Consider the following 24,062-nt stretch of genomic DNA (forward strand, 5'->3'; position numbering starts at 1 on the left):
TTTCTTTGAAGTGTTACAAATCAAGAATAAATTCAAGATACATAGTTAAAGAATAATAAACATAGGAAATTGTTCAAACACTGTGATAAAGAATTAGCTGTCATTCATTCAAAGTATATTTACTGAACACCCAGTATTGTCAGGCAATGTACTTTCTCTCTGAACATGTACTTACTGCTTCCATATATTTATCATAGAAAAGCAGCCTATGCAGCTGCTGTCCACTGTTAAAAAAGCACAGACTCTGGATTCAGACTGTCTGGGTTTGGATCCCAGTTCCCTACTTAACTAGTTTTGTGACCTTGGGCCTCATTTAGCCACTCTTTACCTGTCTTCTCAGATGGAAAATGGAAACTCAATACACCTCACAGGGCTACTATAGGCACTCAGCCATTTTTATACATTAGATTGATTATAAATTCTTTAGGGGAAGATAATTTTTTCTATTTTTATTCTCTCAAGAAACAGCTCCTGCCCCACAGTACACAACATATACTGAATGATCAAGCCCCAAATCACTTTAAGTGAGCTTGCTAGATAAATGATCATGTAGATATTAAAACTGCTACATACCCGTTCCTGAGCACGATTTAACATGCTCATAGCTTCAAGGTCAAATGCATTCTCGCTGAGTCTTTTCTGAGCAAGTGCCCGCTCACTCATTGCTGTAGAGATGTCCACAGGCTAAGAAAGAAAATACAGATAATTATCTCAAATAACAACAGACCCCCTAAATTCTGAAAAATGCTCGTATCTTTAGTTGCTTCATGTCAAAAACAAAATAAGTTTTATATATTAAAATTTTGTAAAGTAGGGAGAAGACTCTACAAAAGGTAAACTAACCTTGGAAAACAGACAAGGATTGTTTAAGGTAAGTTACAAAAAGTATCAGGCAGCAGTTGAACTCAACCTAAAATCCGACTTCTTTCCTCATATTTTCTACTACATCAAATTACAATCATAGAAAGTTCCATGAAGAACTTAATCTCTGGCCTTCACTAACAAAACGGTCATTTATAATAAATGAGAATTTTTTGAACAATTAATTTTGTAACTCATTAGCAGTTTTCATTTTACCCTACTTCTCAGCATAACCCTCAAAAGCAATAAGCAAGGTTCTTAAATAAGGAGAAAACCACTATCACATCAGTGATCGTTCCTTCACTCGTCTGCACATGTTTTCACCTACTTGCAGTTGTTCATATAGTTTGGTCTTAGGAACTCGGTTTCTTCAAAGAATATATTTACTATATAAGTAAATGGATCTTTTGTTTTCAGTTTATGTACATTTATGATGAAAGTTAAAATATTTCTGTGGGGTACATAATTAATTGAAACACTTAAATTATGTTTGAAATGTCTTAGGTCCTCCTTTTCAAAGCTCATATTATACTTGTAAAAAGCTTAAGCTAAGCAGATGGGACTTAACTTTTTAAGAAGTATCATAATGTCCAGGAAATTTTTAAGGATAATCTTTAGAGCAAATACCGTATTTGCCAAATTTGTGGAGGGCTCAACCAGAGAAAGAAAAATTTGATGTTTTTTGTTCTAACATCAAGAGGTTAGGTTGATGTGTGTCAACTCACCAATTCTTAATACTTGTTTTTCTTCTAACACTACTTAACCCATTAATATTTTCTAGTATTTCACCCAAGAAAATTCATTTTTGGAAAACGCTTATCTGCCATGAAGTATTCCTAAATTCATTTACAAAGAATGACTAGTAAGTACTGCATGGATGTGACAAATACAAGGAAGTCAGTAAAATAACAAAGGTTTTTTTAAAAAGCTAAACTAAGGTTACCTGTAATTTGACTGTGTAGCTGAGTATGAAATACTTCTTTTAAAAATAAGACCTATATAGTTGAGAAGGGTATGTGACTTTGAGAGAACAATTATACCTCATGCATAAAGATGGCTAACCTTCCTTTTTCCCATCTTCAGAACCCCTTAATCACTCCACCATTCTTAGTTACCTTGCTGAATCACCTAGTAAGATTCCTTTAGCAAAACTCAATTTTTCTTCCACAAGGTACCAAACTACAGATTTCTATATATTTGCCTTCTTAAAATGAAAGCAGAATGAAACTGAATTCATTCCGTAACTGTTTATTAGACTGCTTACATATCTCATTTATGAAAGGTCCTAATTTCTTAGTCAACTTAGTAAATTATCCACACTAATTAGAATATTTCTGGGGTTACATAAGCAAGCAAAGTCAGATTGAAACACTAGAAAACTTAGTAGGTTCACTTTTCACTTCTATTACAATTGTGATCACCTGCTGGGACTTTAAGTGGGAACCCAGATATCTTAGATCAAAATTTACATTCCTTTGGCCTTAGATGTTAAGATCACCAAAGTAATTTTTGAAAGCCCACTAAATATATCTCAAGTACTGTTCTTTAACTTTGCCAGACTTACTTTGGGTTTCATACCCATCTACAAATCTAAGTGTTGGGGTATTTAGGTGTAAAATAATAGGTTTTTATTCTAAAAAGTCAAAACTCAGAGGAGATACTGAGAAAAATGCACCTACCCATGACCACCCCAAGCTCTGATCCCCCAATTTCCAACTGTAAATTAGCCATAAAAATGTAGTTAAGATGGCTCCGAAAACTCCCAACTTTTCTAGAATAAAATTACTTCTTCCCAACTGGAAAGCAAATTAACATATCTATCTGTGAATTCTTCCTTTTGAAGACATTTTTATATCTTCATACTTTTTTCTCTTTTAACCTTTATTAAGTAGCAGGTAACCTAAATACCCCATCATTATCCTCAGGATGAAACTTCATTCAAATCTCAGTAATATTATATGTTAAATTCACATCTCACTCTGAAAGGAATTTTTATTTATTTATTTAAATAGTATTTATTTAATATATCAACATTGGGATTTAATATAAATTTACTTTAGATAAAATTACAACTAGTTTTTTCCTAATACAACTTCATTTATTCTTCAACAGGTTTACCAAGTGAGCTGTAAGTTCATGTCAAAACTTTATTACCAAATAGTAATTTGACTATTAATTTCATATTCATACTTTTTAATGTGGAAAAATATACTCAAAGTAGAATCAATCAAGATTATCTTAATCTCTTAAGGATTCTCTAGAGTTTGTTATCAAAAAGCATATTTCCAGGTTTTCAAGGTAACTCAGGATATGCAATAAAAAGCCCCAAAGCAGTAATATTCAAAGACTACACCAAATGTTATGCATCAGTATTAAAACACTCATAAAATATCACAGCTACCCTTTAGAACAGCACTGTCCAACAGAATTTTCTACAGTGAAAGCTAATAAGCACTTGAAATGTGTCTAGTGCAATTAAACAACTGATTTTTCAGTGGTTCACTTAATGACTACTGTATTGGCCTGTATAGTGTTTGTGTATATATAGTATATAGTAAACTATACAGTGTAGCAGGGCTTTAGAGTCTTAATCATCTTTTAATGTTGCTCAAAGACAGCAATGTGTAAAAGGTACCAAAATGATGCTAAAAGTTTTAGAATGCTAAAAACTGGGGGGAAAATTATCTTAAACTGTACATAATACTGTTATCAAGCTATCATCAAGCCTTATTTATTTCCACTAATACACGATAGACTTTCTATGTAATGTGTAGTAATACTCTAGGTATTATAATGGGGGGAAATGTTTAATTTCCTTCTCCCTAGGACTTGTTCTAAAAGGTGAAATCCACATAAAAGAGTATCCTGAATTATAATTCCAGTTCTCACATTAATAAAAACCTGTCCAAGTTATTTCACCCCTCTACGTCAGTAACATAGCAGATTACTACTTCCATAACCTAAAAAGTTGTCAGGACTAATGAAACACATATAATTGACACCATGTAACATGCATTTCATGGCCTAAGTTGTAACTAACTGTGTATCTTCTATATCTTCCTCATTTAAAAAACCCTTCTAAGTCAATTTACCTCCCCACTTTGTCAACCCAACTGTTTATATAAATAGAACAATTATCTTAAGTATTTCCTATAAAGTCAATGAAAGTATATAAAAGAACTAAAGAGAATTATTAGAAGGTGGTCCGTCAGGTAAGGAAAAAATAATCCCTGTAATAGGCAAATTATTTTCTACAGAGGTAACTGCAGGTATCTCAAATTAAAAGATGGTAAAAAAGGAAATTTTTAATTGTAAGAAAATAGAATTAAAGAAAAAGCACCTAACCTACACACAAAACATGATTTTAAAATATTTAGCTAAAATTAATAAAATACAAAGAGGTTCATGTAGAAAATGAAAACTATAGAAACAAAAGCCACACTAAACACACACTGCCTCAGTTGTTACGTGGCTCGGTTTTAAAAACTGATTTATGAACCTTTTCATTATTTCACATAAAATTCCTTAGTGCAACTCTTAGTTAACTTGTACATTTAATCCAAATGAATTATAATAAGAAACAGATAAACCATTAAATGGTAAAGAAATTCCATGTTAATCACCTAGGAGAATCTAAGGAGAGAAGAATGAACAACAAAGCTGTACTTAACACATTCTAGCACTGCCAGGACCTAGTTGTTTTATTTTCAATTAAAATTTTCGTCTCACCACAAGAACTCAGCTTTCCTAAACTTCAAAAATTTAGAGCTTCTAAATATAAGGGAATTTTAGCTCCACTGGACAGGGAAATATTCTTCAATAGTAACAAATCAAGCACAGTTGCCAGAGAGAAAAACTGTCCTAACATGTAAACAATCACTAGACTTAATGGCAAGCTACCTCTGGACATTTATGATAAATAGTTAACCCATGCAAATTTTATGTCAGAGACTACATTTATATCTTCTACCCAATAAGTCTCTGCTAACTTTATTACCAAGAATTAATGCCCCCAAGGACAGTTTTTAAAATGTTTTCCAACACTTTTGATTTCACTTATAAATCAAATTGACACAAATATGATCAAGGTTCTGCAGTCACTCCTTACTGAGGATGATGCTGGTTGGCTTCTGGGTAGGAAGACGATGCTATGGCAGTAGGGCACACAGTCTGATGAGTTGATATTCCGTAAGATATGGATTTATGTTGATCCATCCACGTCTATCCACTCATACTTATGTCAAAGAGCACTCATGTGCAAAACAATTGGGGGGGATTAAGGATCATAGCAAAGCTGAGATCAAATCTGTGATCTTTGCCTAAATGTTTCATGCTCAAAACTAAAGAACCGCAAATTCCGTTTACATTTGTTAAAATGAAAAAGACTAACAGGTAAAAAAATTTAAAGTACTATTCGGTTAAAATGTTGACCATTTAGAAGAACTTTCCTTTTCTCTATAAAGTCTTTATTTCAACCCCTGACAGGGAATCAAGAGTCAATACTCCCATAAAATGTCACCAATAGTATTCTACAAACATTGGAATATAGAACATTAATCTTACAAATATATTTATAAGATATAACTAAATAAATGGAACTAAACATTTTATATTATGAACATTTCCTCTAGGTGTTTCATATTACTTCTAGGTTAAAGTACGAAGACCTGAAAGCAAGAGCAAAATTCTGTCCCTTTTCTTCCTAAAATTTTGGGATTGTTTTATTTGAAATTATAGTTAACATATATATATTTTTAGTCTAATCGTCTAAGAAACTAGCTTAGAGTTCTGATATCAAATAGCTGAATATATCCTCCCCACAGGAGAAATCTGCTTCATGAACAAAACTTTTTCTCCCCTCCTGCTTTAATAAAAAGCTCCTTTACTTATTATAAAATCTGAATACCCACCTACTCCCCCGCAGGATTTCTTTGGAATAATTCCCCCCAACTTTTCATTCAAATCTGACAACCACTGTTGATGACAATGTAAGGCACCACGGTTTTAGTGTCAAAACTGAAAATGGCTAAATACTGAAATATATATATTTACACATAAACTCTCCATCAATAAGAACCATAATCACCAGGATTCACTAAGCACTCTCCCGATGTTCAACTGAAGTCAAAATAGTTATGGTCACTTATCTTCCCAGGAAAATCCCTTGGAATTTTGCAATATTTATAGGGCTTCACTCTGTTGGAAAATTTTTCTCACATAAATAATTCCCTTATGTTTTTTTTTGTTAATTGCTTAATCTTCAAGAAATTACTAAAAGCGTATGTATCAGAATTTCTAAGTCAGTCTGTTCAGCCCTCTCACCATGGTTTATATTCAGCCTCTACAAGATTTAAGTCAGTTACAAATGTCAGTTAACCTTTCCCTCTTGAAATGTGCAGGTAGCCTGATTTGGGAATTAGCAACTGAGCTACTCAACTGGCTTCACTAAAAACTGTCCCAACAAGCTATCTATCCTCTCTCTCCCTCGCTGGTGATGGTATAACTTGCTTCAATTGTTGACCCCCATGTAAATATAGATCATCAACAGTGACTGTAAGTTGCACTGGCTAGTTATGTCCAGCTTAATTGTATAGAACTTGCTCTCTTTTCAAATGCCACAGGTAAAAAGAAAACCACAGTGAAAATGTCACCTGTGAATAGCCCAGGGGAAAAAAAATACTATCAAAGTTTCTGATTTGGGTTCTGTTCACTTTTAACTTTATAAACAGAATTTGTTTATTTGTATTATCAGAGGTGTTTATTGGACGACGATGATATGGCCAATAAAGGGAACCTGTATGTGAAGAGTACAGGTCTCTCTGACCCACATATCCCAGAACTGCAAGAAAAGGAACTGGGGAAGAATTCCTACATTGTAAGGGCATCAGATATCTAATCCAGTCCTTGGACAAATGTCTGGGCTTTGGAAACGAAGGGCAAGAGGTGATGACTAGTCTATGGTATCATTTAAAACTCCCACCCCCCTAGTAAGTCTCCACCCTCCCAGATCCCCCAAGCGTGATTTTGCACAACAAGTTAAATAAAAGTAAACTGTTTATTAAAAGATACAGCAAAGGTACAGATACAGAGATACATACAAAGATACAGATATATATATATATATTTACATATATATACAGTCTTGCTGTTTTCATGTGCACTATATTTAGCAGCACATTATTTAATCAGGCGGCATTTTAATGGGGCTGTTTTGACACTTGGCATTATTACCGCGTCATTCTGACAAGATACAACTATAGCCTCCTGGAAATTTCAAGGTGTGAATTCCACTTCTCCAACTTTTAATAGTAGCAAAAAGGGGAAGGAGAAGGGAAACGGAGTACCAAGGCTGAGCATTAGGTTAAACACAAGAATCCAAAGGGCCAAGGTAGCACAGGGAAGGGAAAATAATTAAAATTAAAGGCTATCTGACAAACAACCCAGAGAAATAGAAACCATTATTTAAGGGCAATGGGCTACGTATCCAAGATGCTCACATCAGCCTACAATCCTTTTCCAATCCAGTTCTTGTGTTGAACCTGAGGATCTGCCTCTCTCTGCTCAATCCCTCCACCCAATAAATTTGCTACCACCAAAATCTAGAGCTATAGAGCCTTGAAGCAAAACGGGAAGCTAAATAGTTGTACCTTGGGCTACCTTCCCACAAGTGCAAGGAGGGCCCAATGTTGGGTAGGGATGTGATAACACTGTTCTCTGCAATTCGATGCTTTTCACTTTGTGGCTTGGTTCCACAAAGTGAACTGCATCGAGTTACTGTCAAATGAGAAGCTGCGGGTTGTTTCATCTGTCGTCTAACCCGGCCCTGCCGTTTAACCCGGCCCTAAGAAGAGTGAAACAGAATCCAAATCAGATATAAAATAACAATAAAATGCAGATTCAGGTATATAAAAGGAAAAAATACATAATATTCCTGTTACTTACCTCAGAGGGCAAACTGCTGCTGAAAACATTATCATCATCTTTGTTTTCTTCGCCATTTTTCTCTACAGGAACCCATTCTCCATAAACACTATCTGCTTCTTTTTTCCGATGTTGAGATCCAGATGACACAGGGAATTCTTTTGTTAATGTTACCTGGCTTTTTGGTGGAGTTGGCTTTGCTGCAGCAATCTAAAAAATAATGTTTTTCTTAATTAAAACTCAATAGATGTTCAACATAATCTGAAAATGACTCTGTTCATTATTTCTCACAGTATTTAACCTAAATTAAAAACTCAATTCCATTTGAATTTTACTTAAACAGTTCTACAAGTTGTGCTGTTTCACTAGTCTAGGAACACTAATACTCACATTCAGATTGAAAAAAATGGGTTTGGGTTCACTGAGTTTAAAAGGATGATGATAAAAAGGAGGTTCTTCTTCCTCTTCATCCGAAACATGAGGTTTATTCACTATTACATCATCATCTTCTTTACTCTGTGCAATCTGTTTGCATTTCTTAAAAAAGTAAAAACAAACAAAAGATAAACCTTACACTTTATGCAGAGTAACATGTAATTTCTTCAAAGAATCAAAACCACATAATATCAACTTTCAAAAGTAAAACAAGATTAATGATAGGTTACAGATACGTAACTTAGCTTACGGGTTACTATTTAAGCACACTCTAGCTGGTCAGTCAGTCAACAACATTTATTGAGCACCTACTATGTGCAGAGCACTGTACTGGGCACTGTCCAGGGAATACAAAAAACTAAAGTAAAAGACATGGTCCCTGCTCTCAAGGAGCTTACAATCTAGTTTCAATAGACGGAATACATACACATGAGATAACTGAGGAACGCTTTTACAGAGCAACACAATTAACAAGTGCAAACTGATATAATACAAACTGAGTACATAAGTGCTCAAAGAACAAAAGCTTAAGAGAGAACAGAATCAGGCAGAATCTGATAATCAAGGAATATTCCTCGCAGAGTTCTAAGCCGGATTTTCATAGTTAAGAACAAGGATTAGCAGGGAAAGGAAAAGAAAGTCACCCTAGTCAGGTAGTGGTAAAGAGGTGAGAAAAAACTTATTAGAAGGGACGGAGGGCTGAAGACAAGGCTAAAATATATAGGGAAACACTAAGTGTTCACACGGTTTTGGATAAGGGGCTCGGATTTGATAAGCAAGCAACAGAAGCCTTCCCTAGGTCCTTAAAGTTAAAAAAAAATTGTAATTCATATTGTAATAAATCTAAGTGAGGAGACAGATTAAGAAACTACATGATCCCCAAATGTATGGCTAAATAAAATCTCAAACACTTGCAACTGGGTTAGATGATAGCATGTCTTTCCATAAGTGTTTTGTAGGTTGAGTCTCTAAAGGAACAGAACTCAAGAATGGAATATAAGGCATGAAGGGGAGGGTGCAATTTATGAGGTCTGACACATAAAGCAAAGCCAATTCCGCCTTGAGAAGCAAAGGAACCGACTCCATTACCTGGCTTTATAAAAAGGTCAGAGTAAATCTGGGTGGACATGTCTCTATACTAGCAGTAGAATCTGTCATATCCCTTATCAATTGAAAATATTTTAATAGGATAAAAAGCTCATTTAGCCAAAAACACAGAATATACCAAGCTTGTAACCAAGGGGAACAGAATATATTGACAGTGGCAGGCTGGCATAAGGCTAGCCAATAACAAGTTTCAGTATCTGAAACAATGTGGTATTTCTGGATCCTAGCAGCAATTATTTCAGCGTCCTCCAAAAAAAAACAAATTTTAATAAAATAAAGCCAAAAGACAAAAAAAAAAAAGCCTCAATTGAAAAGATCAAATTCTTAAAAACAAAAATAAGTGTGTTTAAAATATATATGTTACTGCCAAAACCCGAACCGCAGGAAGAACTGATAATGGCCGGCCATTATCACCAATGGCTGGTACCAAACAGCCAAAACCCGAAATGTTGATGCGAAAGAAGTTCCTTTCAGGCAATGGCCAGCTATTCTCATTAATTTCCAAGCTCCGGTGGCAAAAGATCATTTCTGAAGATTGTCTGTGTCTTTGCGTATATGCAGTACACTCGTGGCGATCAGTGAACACGTCGTGAATGGAAACGAAACTGTAGGCGAGCTTCTGCGTGTTGCTCACTCAACACCTCCTCCATTCAAACGAACCGTCCCACTCCTCAGTCAGTTTGGCTTCTAAAACTGGAAAGCAAAAGTAATGGGAAGTAACTTTTAGCTAGCGGAGCTTAGCCATCCCGGATAATGGCCTGCTAAATAGAGCTTCTGCCGCTGCCACGTCTGTATTTCGGGTTTTGGCCACTCGGTGCCAGCCATTATCAGTTCAGCCCACAATTCGGGTTTTGGCACGCTCCAGAGTCAACATCACTGGAATAATCCATTTAAGAATGACAAATTCTGTCTAGCTTACCTCAGTTAGTTCTTCTATAGTAGCTCCTCCTGATTTTTTAGCAACTTTCTCTTCTATTGAAGGTGGAGGTGCAGGCTTTAGGTTTGGCGGTAAAGGAACACCAGCCTTAGCACACATGGCAGCTGCATTAGCTTTGGCTATTTCAAGTAACTGAGCCTTATCTGCAAGAGGAAAATATAAGAAGCAGTTTTCCTAAAAGGCTGTACTTTTTGTATTATCTAATGTTTCGTATGCTAACAAAATTAAAGGCATCAATTTTATGCCCTAACTTACGGCTGTGATGAAATCACTCTTTGGCTCAAAGTTTTAAAACAAATGCCCCATATTTAAAAAAGAATTAAGTCCACATTTAGCTTACCATTCAAACACTATACAAAATAGCTAGACTACACAACTGTAATGATCACTCTGCCACACACATTAAGACACACACCTGCCAAAGCCTACTTTATTCTCCACAACTATCATGCCCTTAAATTACTTTCCTTCTAATCTCGGACAATATTTTAAATCACTCTTTGAGCCCAAGTTCAAAACTGCCACCTCTTCAAAGTAACAAGTCTTAAGTCAGAATTTAACATTCCTCTCCACCGTGCTCCCAAAGTACCTAATCTATACCAGTAATTACAGCAACCATCACATTCTACTCTTGTTGGCAGTTTTACTATTTGGTAAAAGAGACATATATACATTTTATCTGTGTCTCTTGTACTAACTTGTAATCACTCCAGGAATTATATACTGTTCCTCTGCTTTGAACAAAAAAAGAACTCAGAAACATTTGTTAAACTGAATGCATTCTCCCTTAGGGTTCTGTTAAGATCTTTTTCTTTAGACAACTCTGACCTGGAAATGTCCAATCCACTGGGATAATGATAAGTTATCCATTATTATTACAGGTAGTCACGCATGATCCGTCAAGTTTTAATCACCTCTGCACACTTTTTAAAATTAGAAGAAATTACAACACTTCATCTGTTAAAAGGCAGACTGAAATCACTTTAACTCCCCATATACAAAATTCCCTACTCACTTCCATCACCCATTATACCAATCAGAGTTATTTTCACAAACATTTAACAGTACTGTATTGCCAGTTTAAGACATGTAACTTATTAAAAAAGAAACATTTGGGGCTTCCCTGGTGGTGCAGTGGTTGAGAGTCTGCCTGCTAATGCGGGGGACACGGGTTCGAGCCCTGGTCTGGGAGGATCCCACATGCCGCGGAGCGGCTGGGCCTAGTGGGCCATGGCCGCTGAGCCTGTGCATCCGGAGCCTGTGCTCCACAGCAGGAGAGGCCGCAACAGTGAGAGGCCCGTGCGCTGCGATGAAGAGTGGCCCCCACTTGCCACAACTAGAGAAAGCCCTCGCACGGAAATGAAGACCCAACACAGCCAAAAATAAATAAATAAATAAATAAATAAAAAAGAAAGAAACATTTGATTTTAGGCTTATCTGCAAAAATTTATGTTGGAATAAATACAATAACAACCTGAGCAGATACTAGCCTTGTCTTTAAATGGACTTCTACTTGCCATTTTTAGTTATGGAATATGGTTAAAGCAAAAAGAAAGCATTCAAGTATGGAAATACCTTGGCTCTAATTTACTCCAAAGCAGATCATTTAAACACTAATTACAAATGTACTTATTCCTACCTTTTCTAAACAGAACTACAAAAATTTAAAGATAAAAATATTTATCCTAAACCAATAACCCCAAATATTCCATTTGACTCACAGAAAAAACTCAGCTTTAAATCATTCTCTAATACCATTAAATTTTTAAATGACTCACTCAGATCTGTCAGACGTTTAGGTGATCTGCCTCTTTCAGAAGACCTGGATCGCTTACGGCGGATGGGAGACCTGCTAAACCTTCTTCTCAAGGGTGTTCGTGATCGCCTTAATCTGACTGGTGATATACTGAAGCTTCGTCTTCTTACCACAGATCTTGATCTTCTCCGACGGCTTGGGGTGCGGCTGCGACGGCTCGGGGTGCGGCTCCGTCGGCTCGGGGTGCGGCTCCTTCGGCTGGGGGTGCGACTCCTTCGGCTGGGGGTGCGACTCCTTCGGCTGGGGGTGCGGCTTCTTCGGCTCGGGGAGATGCTAAAGCTCCTTCTTCCCCCAGATCTAGATCTTCTCCGACGACTCGGAGTGTGACTCCGGCTCCGACGGCTTGGAGTGCGACTCCGAGCTCTACCTGTTTTCCGGTTATCCCTGGAGCTTGATCTTTTTCTTTTTCTTTCCCTGGACTTGGATCTGTGCTTTGGAGATCTTTTGCGCTTCTCTTTTGATACAGATCGCCTTCCTCTAGACTTTGATCTTGACCTGCTGCTCCTCCTTCTGCGTCTTGATCGTGACCGTGAACGTGTTTGAGAGCGATGAGACTTGGACTTAGATGATCTCTTCCTTGCCCTAGAACGAGATTCACTGGTGCGCTTTCGCGATTTGTGTTCAGAAGACTTGGAACGCTTACTTCGGGATCTTAACGAAGAGTCCCTTTTCTTCTCTTTCTCACCTTTGTCACGGTTCTTATTTTTCTTGCTTTTTTCATGTGTGTCCTTAACTTTTACAAAAATTTCATAATCATCTTTTTCCTCTGAAGACGACTCTGAAGCTCTTTCTGGTATACTAATTACAACTGGACTGGCAGCAGATTTATCCCGTTCAACTTCACTTGCAAGCAAAGGTCCTTCAATACCAGCTCTAAGGCTTGTAAGACGTTCCATGTCCTTAGGAAGTAATGGTCTCACTAAATCAGCTTCATTAATATCATCAATGTTGGCAGAAAATCCTGAATCAGACAGTATCTCTTTAGTAGGGAGAGGTACTTCTTTATCTTCTCCACTACTTTCTTTAGGACTGAGAGCCACTGCTAATGTCTGGTCACTCTCCTGTATAGGTAATGATCCTTCTGCATCCTTAGTGACAAAGTTATTATTAGATGGTATATCAGGATGAATATCTTTAGCAGGTAAAGGTCCCTCTATGTCAGCTTCACTACCACCACTGGGGCTGGTAGAAATTACCATGTCATGTTCAGTATCTTGAGTAGTTAACGATACTTCAACATCATATTTACTAACTGAACTGAAAGCAGATGCTGTGGCAAATTCAAGACCCTTACCAGTTCCCACTGCATCAGGTTCAAGAGCAAGGGGACCAGTAGAAGACAGAGTCCCTCCTACATCAGTTTCACTAACACTAGGACAGGTATCCAATACTGTGCATTGTTTAGTCTCATTGGTGGGCAAAATTTTCTCTTCACCAGTTTCACCAACAGCACCAGTGCTGGCAGCAGACACTGTGTTATGCTCCATCTCTTTAGCAATTAAGTGATTATTTATATTAAGGTCTATATTCATACCATTTTCAGTTTCATAAGAGTCATTCTTCAGGTGTCCTTCAGTATGTGGCTCTTCATCTGAATGCATGGGAATCTCCTGCATGCCAATCTCTGGAGCAAGATTTTGATCGCCAGATAGTAAATTCATTCCTTTTATAATGTTAGACTCCAGTATTACTGGTGTAGACTCTAAAACCATCTCAGTTGGTATTACTTGAGTCTGCTCTGAGAGACTGACAGGAGGCTCTGAAATTGTCACGGTGGATTCTTGGACACAAATAGATGGTTCTGAAACAATCACGTTAGGTTGAAGGACTGACACCGCTGGTTCCAGGACAGGCACATTAGGCTCCAGGGCAGAAACAACTGGCACAGGAACAGTAATATGCTCTGGCTCAGACAAGGCCAGGGGCTCCGGAACAGCCTCAGCCAGTGGCTCCGGGACAGCCTCAGCCAGTGGGTCCTGGACAGCCATAGTCGCTGGGTCTGGCACAGTCTCCGCCTGTGGCTCTGCAACAGCCATGGCTGGTGGCTCTGAGACAGTTCCAGCTGGTGGCTCCGGGACAGCCACAGCTGGTAGCTCGGAGACAGCCATGGCTGGCAGATCCACAGTGCTCTGTGATGGCTCTGGAATAGGCACTGCTGCCTCCAGCAGCGACAGAGATACCTCTGAGGCAACATGTCCTGAAGCCCTCATGGAATGAAAAGTTTCTGCCGCCTCTGACATAACAGGCCCCGATGTTAACACAGTCGGTTCACCTGATGTTGTGGGAGTCTCGGACACCATGTAAGTCACTGGTCTTTCTGGAACCATTTCATGCTCTTCTGCTACAGCAGCAGACTCTACAGGTGTTGACGTGACCAAAGACTCTGGCTCCAGTGGTGGTTCTGGAACAGTCATAGAAGCCTCTGATGCTAACATTGAAGGTTCTGATGCTGACGTTGAATAATGAGCAAGCATTGCCGAAGGCTCTGAAATCTCACTTTGACTCACAGGAGGTTCAGGCAGCGACACAGACTCTTCAGGAGGTAATGCTGGCACCTCAGTAGGCCAAGTATTTTCAGCTGTTAATGCTGACTGCTCAGTGGGTAATGCTGGACCCTCTGGTGGTTCCTCAGGAGGCAATGGCGGTGTCATTGGTGGCTCTTCAGGTGGCAATGGTGGCATTGTTGGAGGCTCTTCAGGAGGCAAAGGTGGCACCATATATGCCTCCGTATATGTATCAGTATAAGAATCGGTGTAAGAATCAGCTGCCATAGACATCATTGAACGATCAGCAGTATAAGATGACATCATAGAGCGATCAGCTGCAGAGTACGATGACATCATAGACCGGTCAGCAGCAGAGTATGACGACATCATAGACCGGTCAGCACCCATGGACATCATAGATCGGTCAGCCATCGGGGACATCATGGAGCGCTCGTAAGCTGACATCATAGAGCGTTCATAAGCTGACATCATAGAGCGCTCAGCCATAGGGGACATCATAGAGCGCTCATAAGCTGACATCATAGAGCGCTCATAGGCTGACATCATAGAGCGTTCAGCCATAGGGGACATCATAGACCGCTCATAAGACATCATAGAGCGTTCGTAAGATGACATCATGGAACGTTCTGCAGCATAGGACATCATCATAGAACGTCTAGATGCTAACATCAGGGGTCTAGGTGCTAACCTATATGGCCTGGGAGCTATCCTATAGGACCTGGGTGCTATCCTATAGGGTCTAGGTGACATCCTATAGGGATCAGGAGTTAGTCTGTAGGGATCATGGCCTAATCTATAGGGGTCTTGCCCTAACCTGTAGGCATCATGACCTAGCCTGTAAGGGTCATGACCTAACCTATAGGGATCTTGAGCTAACCTGTAAGGATCCTGAGCTAACCTGTATGGATCAGGAGATTTTGAACCCAACATAGCAGAATCTTGGGTACTAGACGCTAACATCTGAGCATCCATGGTACCAGACGCTAACATCTGCGCATCCATGGTGCCGGAAGCTAACATCTGAGAGTCCATAGTGCCAGATGCTAACATCTGGGAATCCATAGAGCTAGTGGCTAACATCTGGGAGTCCATGGAGCTGGTTGCTAACATCTGGGAGTCCATGGAGCTGGTTGCTAACATCTGGGAGTCCATGGTGCTGGTTGCTAACATCTGGGAGTCCATGGAGCTGGTTGCTAACATCTGGGAGTCCATGGAGCTGGTTGCTAACATCTGGGAGTCCATGGAGCTGGTTGCTAACATCTGGGAGTCCATGGAGCTGGTTGCTAACATCTGGGAGTCCATGGAGCTGGTTGCTAACATCTGGGAGTCCATGGAGCTGGTTGCTAACATCTGGGAGTCCATGGTGCTAGAGGCTAACATCTGGGAGTCCATGGTGTTGGACGCTAGCATCTGGGAGTCCATGGTGTTGGACGCTAGCATTTGGGAGTCCATGGTGTTGGATGCTAACATATGGGTCTCCATGGTGTTAGAAGCTAACATATGGGATTCTTGGGCCATCAAGGGATCCACTCCTACTGTTACAGAAGTCTCCCCCACTAATGTAGTAGGCAGCTCCTGTGCTACCGTATTATAGGACTCCAGCGCTGTCGTCGAGGGCACCTCCAGGGACTGCGACACGGTCATCGTTGACAGCTCCGTTGTTGTCACCACGGACTGAACAGAGATCTCCAGCGCCACAGTTGCCACAGGCTGCCCAGGCAACTCTGGCGCCCCAGGCTGCCCTGGCAACTCCAGCACCCCTGTTGCCAAAGGCTGCCCCAAAAGCTCCAGTGCTCCAGCTGCCCCAGACTGCCCCGAGAACTCCAGTGCCCCAGCTGCCATGAGCTGCCCAGGCAACTCCAGTGCCCCAGTTGCCACAGGCTGCCCCGACAACTCCAGTGCCCTAGTTGCCGAAGGCAGCCCCGGCAACTCCGGCACCCCAGTCACCGAAGACTGCCCCGGCAACTCCAGCGCTGTCGTTGCCACCGGCTGTCCTGGCAACTCCAGCACCATTGCTGCCTCAGGCTGCCCCAGCAACCCTGCTGCCGTCGTCACCTCAGGCTGCCCAGGATGTTCCACCGTTGTCACCCCCACAGGCTGCTCCAACTCTGTCGTCGTCACAGGTTGTTCGGTCAACTCCATGGCTACTGTAACCACAGGCTGCCCTGGCAGCTCTACTGCTGCTGTCACCACAGGCAGCCCTGGCAACTCCTGTGCCATCACAGGTGGCTCTGGTACCTCCTGTGGTGGCTCCAACCCCATGGATGGTGCTGGAAGCCCTGGCAATTCCTGCGACAACTGGGGCACTGACGTCACAGAGGGCCCCGGCAACTCAGGCACTGCTGTCGCAGGGGGCCCTGGCAACTCAGGCACTGGGGTAGAAAGGGGCCCTGGCAACTCTGGCACCGGGGTAGCAGAGGGCCCAGGTAACTCCAGCACTGGAGTCACAGGGGGCCCCTGCAACTCCAGCATGGAAGTCGCAGGTGGCCCCGGCAACTCCATCGCTGAGGCCACCGACGACTCCTGCAGCTCCAACGCTGTGGTCTTGGGCAGCTCCAGCATCTCCTGCGGTCTTGTCATGGATGAATCTGCAAGCTCCGATGGTACTTCTACAGGCTGCTCTGGCAATCTTAGCACTTCAGTTGCCGATGACTCTGGAAAATCCATTGTTGTCGATGTGCTTGGCTCAGGGTGCACCTCAGCAGGTGTCTCTGATGACAAAAGGGTTTCGGATGGCTCTAGCACTTTTGCTACTGGAGGCTCTAACACCACGATCTTTGATGGCTCTGGAGGGGTGCTCTCCAAAGATTTCAGCACAGGCTTCATCTGACACTCCACTGACATTGTTACAACCGGCTCAGATGACTTTAGCACTACTGTTGTAGTAGGCACTGGTGCTGTTGCAAAGGAATCCAGAATCTTTGTCGTGGATGGTTCCAGCATTACTGCTACAGACTGCTCTGGCTGCACTGAAACTACTGATGTAGATGCAACTGACAGTTCTGCAGTTTTTGTAGCTGGCTTCAGAATTTCTAAGGTGTGTGGCTCTAATACCTCCATTGATACTACAGGAGGTTCTAGCACAAGTGCAGGAGACTCACTGGTATCAGATAGGCCGAACACTCTTACAGGATGCTCCAGTGCCATTTCTGAAGGTTCAGAATCAAACTTCAAAAAGGAATCTGATTCTAAATCTACGTTCCCATCATGATGTGATTTAGGCTTTGATTCAGATTCTTCTGGCTGTCTTTTATACTTTTTTTCCTTTTCTTTCTTCTTTTTCTTCTTTTTATTTTTGTGCTTTTTATGTTTCTTTGACTTTTTGGTAGGTATTTCATCAGTAGGATCTGTTTGTACAGACACACATCTACTTTTTCTGGAAGCCTCCTTCAAGTCTGAAATTTAGGAAAATTAATTTTGTCAAATATCCCCCAAAATAGATTTACATAAATCGTATAAACCCAAACTTACATTCCATGTTAAGATACCATAACACTTCTTGTTAAATAAAAGGTGACTAAATAAACTATTTTCCATAAACCAGTTACCTGAAGACTGACACTTTTCCAATACTTCTTTTACAACTGAAGCCTCAGTTAAAAATAACTTCTTAATTTACTACAACAACTCTTAGAATTACATTAAGGTGTGTTTTTACTAAGTTCATTTAAAACAATTACTTTCTCCAGCTCTCACTATACAGCAAATTACTTTTAAACTACAGTTACGATGAATATCTTTCATATTATTAACTATTAGAATTCCCACAGAAACATACATTAAAAAACTTCTGTGATTATTTTATAACCCTTATTTATACAGGAAGCAACATGGCACTGGCTCTGGAACACACTGTCTGCTTTTGGATACTGAATCAATTCACCACTCACTAAATGAATAGACGTGGCCAAACCTCTGACACTCTGTCTTCCAGGGTTAGAGGACGAACTCAGTTAAAACATACAAAGTACACTGAATGCCTGGCACCAAGTAAGCCCTCAGCAAATGCTAGAGATTGCTTTTATAGTATAAGGTCTGAACAACAAATGTAAAATATGGAACCTGAATTTTCACCCATGTTGCATTCTAATAAAAATAACTTCTCTTCCCCCCAATACTCTTCAAAATTACTAAGAAGTAATTTTTTTAATGTTTCTACTTTAAAACTGATAATAAAGCCATTTGGAGAAGGAAAATCATACAGCCCTTAACATGAAACTTAAGAACATTTCAATTTGCATATCTAAAAGAAAAAGTGGTTTATAATCCACTTTGTAACCAGATGAGATTTACTCTAATGCCGATATCATATTAGATAAACCTTAGTGATCTTAGTTGATCAGAAATCCAGGTCATCAATATTATGGAAAAAGCAAATCAACACATGACAAGACCTCTTCCAAAATTAATCATTCTCCACTAATTGTTTATTATGTACCAAATGTTAGCTACATTATACTTCAAGAAAAAGTTGCTAGAGCCATGAATCTAAGCAAGGCTACAGTCTATGCTATTTTTTTAAACCATACTCTATACTAAAAATAAAAAAATAAATAAAAAACAAAACCCATACCATGGCCCCTCATTTCCAAAACTAAACAATATTGTTATTTTTGTGGTTGATCGTAAATCCTTCATTTCTAAGCATCAATTATTTAATCAATTCCCCAAATGCTAAATATCCAGCAATGATTCCTCTCCATTCATTGCACCTTTAAGAGGAGTAGACACAAAAACAAGATAATCTCTAATCTTGAGCTTTAAAATAAAACCTTCCAGGGTTTTAGAATCATTACAGATATGGTCCGGACTCCTGTACCTTCCAAAACTGACATTTATACAACTTTTCAATGAAAACCCACATTCAAAATCCTGGCACTGAGGCACTATAAGACTAAACCAAACAAAGATAGCTATATTCCACCAGCAAAGTAAACAAATGCATCGATGCTCATGTTCTAGTACAATTGTATTTTCAAAAAAATACTTAAACAAGAAAGTCTTCAGTAATCAATTAAACTAAAAATTAAACTTATTGAAGTTTTAAATCTAATGAACATCTTAAATACCCTGCAATCAAGAAATATTACTGTTAACTATTAAAAAAAAATCTTCAAGTTTTCAAGACAGCTGATTATCAAGACAGCTGATTATCTCCAACTTACCTGGCTTATATCGTAGTTCTGTATCTAAGACCCCAGAAAGTACTTCCTCTATCTTCTGAACTATTTCTTCATTTGGTAGGCTCCTGGCAGAAGCAGCTGCATCACCTGGCTGGTTTCCTTCAATAGGTGTATTTGTTTCACCATTGAGTTGGCCTTCACTCCTTCCACTTCACAAGAAAAGTTACCAAAATTCATTAATATTTTTATCATGCCATATAATAAATTAATATTTGTAACTCAACTGACTAAAACAATCTTAGCTTATTTGTACACTTCACCATTTTGTATTTATTCTGGATGCTATTCCTCATCAACAGTGCTTCCTTAACACTATCTACTTACAGTTGGTACATTTTTATTTTCACACGATTAAAGTTTTCAGAACTGTGAAAGTTAAGAAAAAGTCTTTCAAACAGGTCTCTAAGCTCATCTTTTTTTTTTTTTTTTAACAAAATACTCCCCAACCAGCATATTTATCTCAGGGGAGGAAAATTATTATTAAGATCACAATCACAAAACCAAAGAAAAATACATGACCTAACATTATGGTAGAAGCTATAGCCACAGTAAAGCCACACTTGTGCATGGATCACAATCACCATCAGCAGTATCAAGGAACACAACTTTAGCCACCGACACATTAAGTCAAAAGGGTAACTTGTAGCACTGGATCAGGTTTAGATTGATCAGACTTGCTGAAATGCCATAATGTTGAAAAGGAAAAATACATTTATATAATTTTCACCCAGTTATCAAAAATCATGTAAAACAACTCATTTATATTAACAGTAAATGAATCACTTAACATTTTCAATTCACAGGGTCAGAAAAATCTTAACAGAAAAACATATCATTTACTTAGTCATTTGTACTATTTTGTGTAAATTTTAAAAATTGTTTTGAAAAATACTTTAAACAGCACGTTTGACTTAATTTAACTTAAATTTTAGGTAGAAAAATGGGTCGACAATTTTGCTCCACTACCTGATAAAAGTCTGAATGATCAAAAAACAAAAAAACTCAGTAGTTAACCAAGTGTTATTAAAGAACATTTGGTTTTCTATTTCTAATACAATTAATCATACAATAGCAATATTTAACGTTTATTAACTATTAATTAGGGTTACACTACATTTTTAAACTCATTTATCCTAACAAAACTCTAAGATCAGCACTATTGTTCTGATTATTTAAATGAGGAAAATGAGGCACAGAGAAGACAAAAAAACCTAGCTGAACGTCATACATCTAATTAAGAGGTAAAGCTGGTACTCAAAACCAGAGTTCATACTCAACCATCTATATATAACTTAAGCTGTCTATAAGTCAGTCCTCTCACCCAAACCCATATTCATAAAATTAAATGAGAAAAAAAAGGAACTATAGTTCATCGAAATGGCAAATAATCAAAAACTTGTTTTGATACTGACAATACATAGCATAGTATTTGAAAAGAAGCTGAATAATCCCCTAGTAATAAACTGCTTTATCTAACATGCTTTTTAAACTTTTTTCCTGGAGCTCTTTTACATTTTTCCTAAGCACTTACACAGTGCGTACCTTACTAAAAAGGCCACGGATTTAAAAATCAGAAAAGTAGGGCTAAAAAAAAAAAACCCTGTCAGTCTATAACAAAGTAATCATCTTAAACCTGTGATGATGCTTACTGAACTGCTGAAAAGGGGTGGAAATTTCAAAGCACCTAAATTATGCATCAATACAATCCTACAACAGAATTCTTTGGAGCCATGAAAAATGTTTCAAAGACTACTGAGACTGATAAAACACAAACGTGTTCACAATATATAGGTGAAAAAAACAACCAACACAAAACAAGATGAACACACTTCACAAAACATGTGCATCTGTATGCACAAGAAAAAAATGAAAGAACATAAAGATCAATAACCATGTGGTGTTTAAAATTTTTCTTTCCTCTGTTTTTTCTAAACTTTCCACAACAATAACACTTCTAATACAAAAAATTAATTTTAAAAGGTATAGAAAAAAGACATTACAACCAGCAAACACAACTACTTAATATATGCAACTATTAAAAAGTTTTCAGGAAAATTATATTCCCTTCACTCAGGTCGTTTCTCATCATCCTAAAAATAACCAGCATATAACAAAATTTTAAAAAGCAACTAAATCAATGAGAGGATCTATTTCCCAATGAAAAAACAATATATCCTGGAAAAATATTACAGCAATACTGTATCACTGCCCCAATAACCTTATGTTAATTTGAGCGCTCAGTTTACAAATGCATTTTCGGCTGATTTTCAAATTCACGTTACATCTGGTTCTTGCTCTCAACTTTTAAAATACAACCAGCAATACGTTTGAACTCGGAACAAATATTTACGTTATACAAAGCAAAAAGGCAACCACTGAATAACAACATGACCCACGCGATTTTCGTTTCCGAGTAAGCAAGTATTTCTTTGAAAATCTCTTCCCATTCAAATTGTGGGGAAGCAAGGATAAACCAGTAGCAATGACAAAAGTAGCGTGTTGGTCAAATATGTCAATTGGGTCAGGGACGACAAAAATATTTAGAGCTACACGTGAAGTCCACTTTCCGCTTGCTAAATTAAAAAAATTACCACTAATGCAAAGTACCTTCCATCCTCACCTCGAATATTCTGTCAAAGTAGCTAACATTAATTTGAGCTGTTTTAATTTAAATTTCCAATCTATTAAACTATTCGAATGCTACCTGGTGGAAGCCCCAGTAGGACCCAAATAATCTAATTAAAGGATCCCGACCCCAAAATGGTCTGAAGCTTGCAATAATAAAGCGGATTTAAGATTACCCAAGAAACGGCCGTTAGACCCCTTTCCGGTCAAAGACACCGGCCGGCGAAATCCGCGGCGGCAGAGAGGGGGAGGGGAAGCGCCGCGGCGGCGGAGGAGCCGAGGAAGGAACTAGGCCCGTCCCTGGTGGACAACCAGGCCTACAGTAGATAAATGGTAGGGGATGACCAAACGGGGGAGAAGCCTGAACATCCTAACTCGGTTCTAGAAAAGGGAGCCTGGGATTACCTCGGAAAGGGCGAAGTTCCTCGCTGGGAAGGGAGGGAGCGGACGGGGGTGGGGGTGGGGGGGCCGGAAAATGGATCCCAGGCCCAGGCGGGGCTGTAGCCGGGCCTGAGACGAAGAACGACAGCGTCCCTGAAGAAAGATGCCATGGACAGCTACGTGAGGCCCTATCGGTCCCTTGGGAGCAGAAGAGTCTGGGAAGCGTTTACCTTGAAAGCTCCTGTTGAATTTCCCGGAATTTACTGACCACGAAAGACCTAAAAATCTGCTCGATGTTGGTCGCCATGGCGTCCGCTCCGTTCTCTCAACTCCTCCTCACTAGTCCTCCAGGCTCCCAGCATGCCTCGGGAGGAGGCGCAACGGCCAATTCCGTCTCTTGCCGTCCTGATTGGCTCCTGTGGGAGCGCCCAGTCCGGCACGCTCCGCCTCTGAACCAATCAGTGAGCACGGCCCCGCTCTCCTCCGCTGTTTCTGAGCGTCTGGGGTAGAGCTGCTGACGTTTGCGCCGCGCACGATTATGTCCGCCATGTTAGTGACTGACGCAGGCGCCATTACAGGAGAAGTCTCTCTAGAGGCGAATGTCAGCTTAAGTTGTCAGTCTTCGACAGTGTTTGGGGGCTTTAAGAGGTTTATTTTGGTCACTAAACACCCTAGATTAAATTCCGTGAGGAAAGGGAGCAAGGAGGGCAACATGGTGTTTGACCGGGGCCTCCAGCGTTCCCGGATGGCACCGAGTTTCGGCAGGGAGATCCATCCGGGAAAGCATTAATCAGCGCTTGCCCCCATACGAAGAACACGTTTTTACCGCCATCTGCCTCCCGTGACATCCTATAATTGGCCTCGGCTATTTTTTTCGTTTTAGCATTAGGCCAGAGGTCCTGAACCACGTGTGTTCAAACCTTGGTGCATTCTAATCTCGTCAGGAGCCAGGCGTGTCACGAGACTTTTGCACGGTAGCTGGTCAGTCCTGACTCGTGAGCAACACACAATTAGCTGAACATGGGTTAAGCATTTTGGTGCTCCCCCTCCTCAGAGCTCAGGAGGCTCTGGAAGAAGCGAAGAGACGTTACGTGGCACCTGACACTACAGTGTTACATTGTAAACTCGCTAGGACTTGGGAGCTTTGCTCTGGGGGAGTTTCAGGCCGCGCCCGAGACCCGGAGGGAATCACTCTTGATTACCTCGCGGTGAGGCCCACTGGCCGCACCGACCAATGGGGAAGCGAAGCCAGCCGGGGGCGGGGCGGGGGGCGTGCGCGCCGGATCCCA

General features: G+C 39.9%; 1 protein-coding gene across 1 annotated transcript in view; it reads right to left on the bottom strand.

The window, feature by feature from the left end:
* The window catches only part of SON (SON DNA and RNA binding protein), a 31,538-nt gene extending 8,420 nt beyond the window's left edge, over positions 1-23,118 (bottom strand). Inside the window, 7 exon segments of the mRNA XM_060098532.1 lie at positions 574-684; positions 7,804-7,992; positions 8,173-8,319; positions 10,244-10,404; positions 12,040-17,979; positions 19,750-19,916; positions 23,004-23,118. Coding sequence (XP_059954515.1) covers positions 574-684; positions 7,804-7,992; positions 8,173-8,319; positions 10,244-10,404; positions 12,040-17,979; positions 19,750-19,916; positions 23,004-23,080 — 6,792 coding nt within the window. The 5' untranslated portion in view covers positions 23,081-23,118.
* Positions 23,119-24,062: the final 944 nt, after the last annotated feature.

Source organism: Mesoplodon densirostris, chromosome 5 (assembly GCF_025265405.1).
Source record: "Mesoplodon densirostris isolate mMesDen1 chromosome 5, mMesDen1 primary haplotype, whole genome shotgun sequence".
NCBI classification, from domain to species: domain Eukaryota; kingdom Metazoa; phylum Chordata; class Mammalia; order Artiodactyla; family Ziphiidae; genus Mesoplodon; species Mesoplodon densirostris.